Raw genomic sequence first — 5,000 nt, forward strand, 5'->3', positions numbered from 1 at the left:
GGTTCTGCTTGGTGTGCGTGTGGATGAGAGGCTGCCACTCCTCTGTCGAAAGCTGGACCGGTACCGCCTGGATCTCTGTAGAAATCAGATGGACTGGTTCTTCTAGGTGTGCGTGTGGATGAGAGGCTGCCACTCCTCTGTCGGGAGCTGGACCGGTACCATCTGGATCTCTGTTGAATACAGGAGGTCCGCTGGACTGCGTCTGGTGTGGGTGTCTAAGAGAGGCTGCCACTCCTCTGTCGGGAGCTGGACCGGTACCGCCTGGATCTCTGTGGCATTCAGGAGGTCCAGTGGACTGGTTTTGGTGTGGGTGTGCGTGTGTGTGTGTTCATTGAGAGCGTTCCCAACTCACCTTGACTACTCCATCATTGTTTTTGTTTCTGCCAGAAAGAGAGAGAGATGGATGGAGTCAGTCAACAACGGAAGCATTTGCCATTAATACAAATGTGTCGCAATCATCTCCATGGGTCCGTGCAGGTCTCGAAGCGTCTCTGTGTGGGTCTTTATGGGTCTCTATGTGGCTCTACAGGTCTCGATGCATCTCTGTGTCAGTCTATGGGTCTCTGTGTATCTCTATGGGTCTCTGTGTGTCTCTATGGGTCTCTGTGTATCTCTGTGTCAGTCTATGGGTCTCTGTGTATCTCTATGGGTCTCTGTGTGTGTCTATGGGTCTCTGTGTATCTCTATGGGTCTCTGTGTGTCTCTATGGGTCTCTGTGTATCTCTGTGTCAGTCTATGAGTCTCTGTGTATCTCTATGGGTCTCTGTGTGTCTCTATGGGTCTCTGTGTATCTCTATGGGTCTCTGTATGTCTCTGTGTGTTTCTGTGCGTCTCTGTGGGTCTCTGTTGGTCTCTGTGTGTCTCTGTGTATCTCTATGAGTCTCTGTGTATCTCTATGAGTCTCTGTAGGTCTCTATGGGTCTCTGTGTGTCTCTATGGGTCTTTGTGTATCTCTGTGTCAGTCTATGGGTCTCTGTGTATCTCTATGGGTCTCTGTGTGTCTCTATGGGTCTATGAGTATCTCTATGGGTCTCTGTGCGTCTCTGTGTGTCTCTGTGGGTCTCTGTGTGTCTCTATGAGTCTCTATGAGTCTCTGTGTGTCTCTGTGTGTCTCTGTGGGTCTTTGTGTGTCTCTATGAGTCTCTATGAGTCTCTGTGTGTCTCTGTGTGTCTCTGTGTATCTCTGTGGGTCTCTGTGTATCTCTGTGTGTCTCTGTGTATCTCTGTAGGTCTCTGTGTGTCTTTGTGGGTCTCTGTGTGTCTCTGTGTATCTCTGTAGGTCTCTGTGTGTCTCTCACGATGACGAGGTGCACGGTCTCTGTGTGTCTCTGTGTGTGTCTCTGTGTGTGTGTCTCTGTGTGTGTCTCTGTGTGTCTCTCTCTCTGTGTGTGTCTCTGTGTGTGTCTCTGTGTGTGTCTATGTGTGTGTCTATGTGTGTGTCTCACAATGACGAGGTGCACGGTGCAGTAGGCGATGATGAGGAGGCCCCCCACGATGGCGCCGATGCTGATGAGCCGCGCCACGCGGCCCAGACGGCGAGCGCCGTCCACGTCACCACCAGCATAGCTGTTGCGGGACTGTGACACACACACAGTGACACACAGTGACACAGTGACACACACACAGTGACACACACAGTGACACAGTGACATAGTGACACACACACACAGTGACACACACAGTGACACACACACAGTGACACACACACAGTGACACACACACAGTGACACACACACACTGTGACACACACAGTGACACACACAGTGACACAGTGACATAGTGACACACGCACACAGTGACACACACAGTGACACACACAGTGACACACACACAGTGACACAGTGACATAGTGACACACACACACAGTGACACACACACAGTGACACACACAGTGACACACACACAGTGACACACACAGTGACACACACAGTGACACACACACACTGTGACACACACAGTGACACACATACACAGTGACACACACAGTGACACACAGTGACACACAGTGACACACACAGTGACACACACAGTGACACACACACTGTGACACACACACAGTGACACACACACACAGTGACACACACAGTAACACACACACAGTGACACACACACACTGTGACACACACAGTGACACACATACACAGTGACACACACAGTGACACACACAGTGACACACACACTGTGACACACACACAGTGACACACACACAGTGACGCACACAGTGACACACACACAGTGACACACACACACCGTGACACACACAGTGACACACATACACAGTGACACACACAGTGACACACAGTGACACACAGTGACACACACAGTGACACACACATTGACGCACACACACAGTGACACACAGTGACACACACAGTGACACACACAGTGACACACACACACACACAGTGACACACACAGTGACACACACAGTGACACACACACACCGTGAAACACACAGTGACACACACAGTGACACAGTGACACACACAGTGACACAGTGACACACACAGTGACACAGTGACACACACACACAGTGACACACACAGTGACACACACAGTGACACACACACACAGTGACACACACACACAGTGACACACACACACACAGTGACACACACAGTGACACACAGTGACACACACACAGTGACACAGTGACATAGTGACACACACACACAGTGACACACACACAGTGACACACACAGTGACACACACACAGTGACACACACAGTGACACACACACAGTGACACACACACACTGTGACACACACAGTGACACACATACACAGTGACACACACAGTGACACACAGTGACACACACAGTGACACACACAGTGACACACACACTGTGACACACACACAGTGACACACACACACAGTGACACACACAGTGACACACACACAGTGACACACACACACTGTGACACACACAGTGACACACATACACAGTGACACACACAGTGACACACAGTGACACACAGTGACACACACAGTGACACACACATTGACGCACACACACAGTGACACACAGTGACACACACAGTGACACACACAGTGACACACACACACACACAGTGACACACACAGTGACACACACAGTGACACACACACACCGTGAAACACACAGTGACACACACAGTGACACAGTGACACACACAGTGACACAGTGACACACACACACAGGAACACACACAGTGACACAGTGACACACACACACAGTGACACAGTGACACACACACACACAGGAACACACACAGTGACAAAGTGACACACACACACAGTGACACACACACACAGTGACACACAGACACAGTGACACACACACACACAGTGACACACACACAGTGACACACACACACACAATGACACAGTGACACACACACACAGTGACACACACAGTGACACACACAGTGACACACACACACAGTGACACACACACAGTGACACACACACACAGTGACACACACAGTGACACAGTGACACACACACACTGACACAGTGACACACACAGTGACACACACACAGTGACACACACACAGTGATACACACAGTGACACACACACACACACAGTGACACAGTGACACACACACATAGTGACAAACACAGTGACACACACAGTGACACACACACAGTGACACAGTGACACACACAGTGACACACAGTGACACAGTGACATACACAGTGACACACACAGTGACACACAGTGACACAGTGACACACACAGTGACACACACACACAGTGACACACACAGTGACACACACAGTGACATACACACAGTGACACACACACACACAGTGACACACACACAGTGACACACACAGTAACACAGTGACACACACAGTGACACACACAGTGACATACACACAGTGACACACACAGTGACACACACAGTAACACAGTGACACACACACACAGTGACACACACAGTGACACACACAGTGACATACACACAGTGACACACACACAGACAGACACACAGACACACACAGACACAACTACAAAGATCCCCCAGGTAGCCTCTAGCAGGCTGTAGGGGCAAGTGCTGCTAGTAGCAAGCAGCAGCACCACGCCCGACCGCCTTTGTCTCCCTAGTGGCGATGTTCACTACACACCACAGCTACACCAGACACTCAGTTGAGGCTGAGTCGACCTAGGGGAGGCCCAGGACCGGGTCAGATAATCGTCACTGGTGGTGGTTGTGGCCGTGAGCGAGAATCGAACTCGGGTCTCTCTGGGTTCGGAGCGCAGCGTAGCGCTAACCACTGCGCCACCGCTCCTCACACACACACACAGACACACAGACACACACATTCTCTCACACACACACAGACACAGACACACAGACACACACATTCTCTCACACACACACAGACACAGACACACAGACACACACATTCTCTCTCACACACACAGACACAGACACACAGACACACACATTCTCTCACACACACACAGACACAGACACACACACTGACACACACACACTGACACACACACACACTGACACACACGCACTCACACACACTCACACATTCACACACACTCACACACAGACTCACACACACTGACACACACATACTGACACACTGACACACACACACACTGACACACACGCACTCACACACAGACTCACACACACTGACACACACATACTGACACACTGACACACACACACACACACTGACACACACGCACTCACACACAGACTCACACACACTGACACACACATACTGACACACTGACACACACACACACTGACACACACGCACTCACACACACACTCACACACACTCACACACACACTCACACACACTCACACACACACAGACACAGACACACAGACACACACATTCTCTCACACACACACAGACACAGACACACAGACACACACATTCTCTCTCACACACACAGACACAGACACACAGACACACACATTCTCTCACACACACACAGACACAGACACACACACTGACACACACACACTGACACACACACACACTG

The 5,000-nt window shown here is 50.5% G+C and overlaps 1 protein-coding gene across 1 annotated transcript in view; it reads right to left on the bottom strand.

The window, feature by feature from the left end:
- LOC144954015 (trafficking regulator of GLUT4 1-like) overlaps nucleotides 1-5,000 on the bottom strand; it is a 19,856-nt gene that overhangs the window by 4,668 nt on the left and 10,188 nt on the right. Inside the window, exons 2-3 of the mRNA XM_078884595.1 lie at nucleotides 1,446-1,577; nucleotides 353-380 (exon numbers count right to left, since the gene is read on the bottom strand). Of these exons, the coding sequence (XP_078740721.1) occupies nucleotides 366-380; nucleotides 1,446-1,577 (147 nt within the window). The 3' untranslated portion in view covers nucleotides 353-365. The remainder of the gene's footprint in view (nucleotides 1-352; nucleotides 381-1,445; nucleotides 1,578-5,000) is intronic.

Source organism: Lampetra fluviatilis, unplaced genomic scaffold (genome assembly GCF_964198595.1).
Source record: "Lampetra fluviatilis unplaced genomic scaffold, kcLamFluv1.1 SCAFFOLD_165, whole genome shotgun sequence".
NCBI lineage: Eukaryota > Metazoa > Chordata > Hyperoartia > Petromyzontiformes > Petromyzontidae > Lampetra > Lampetra fluviatilis.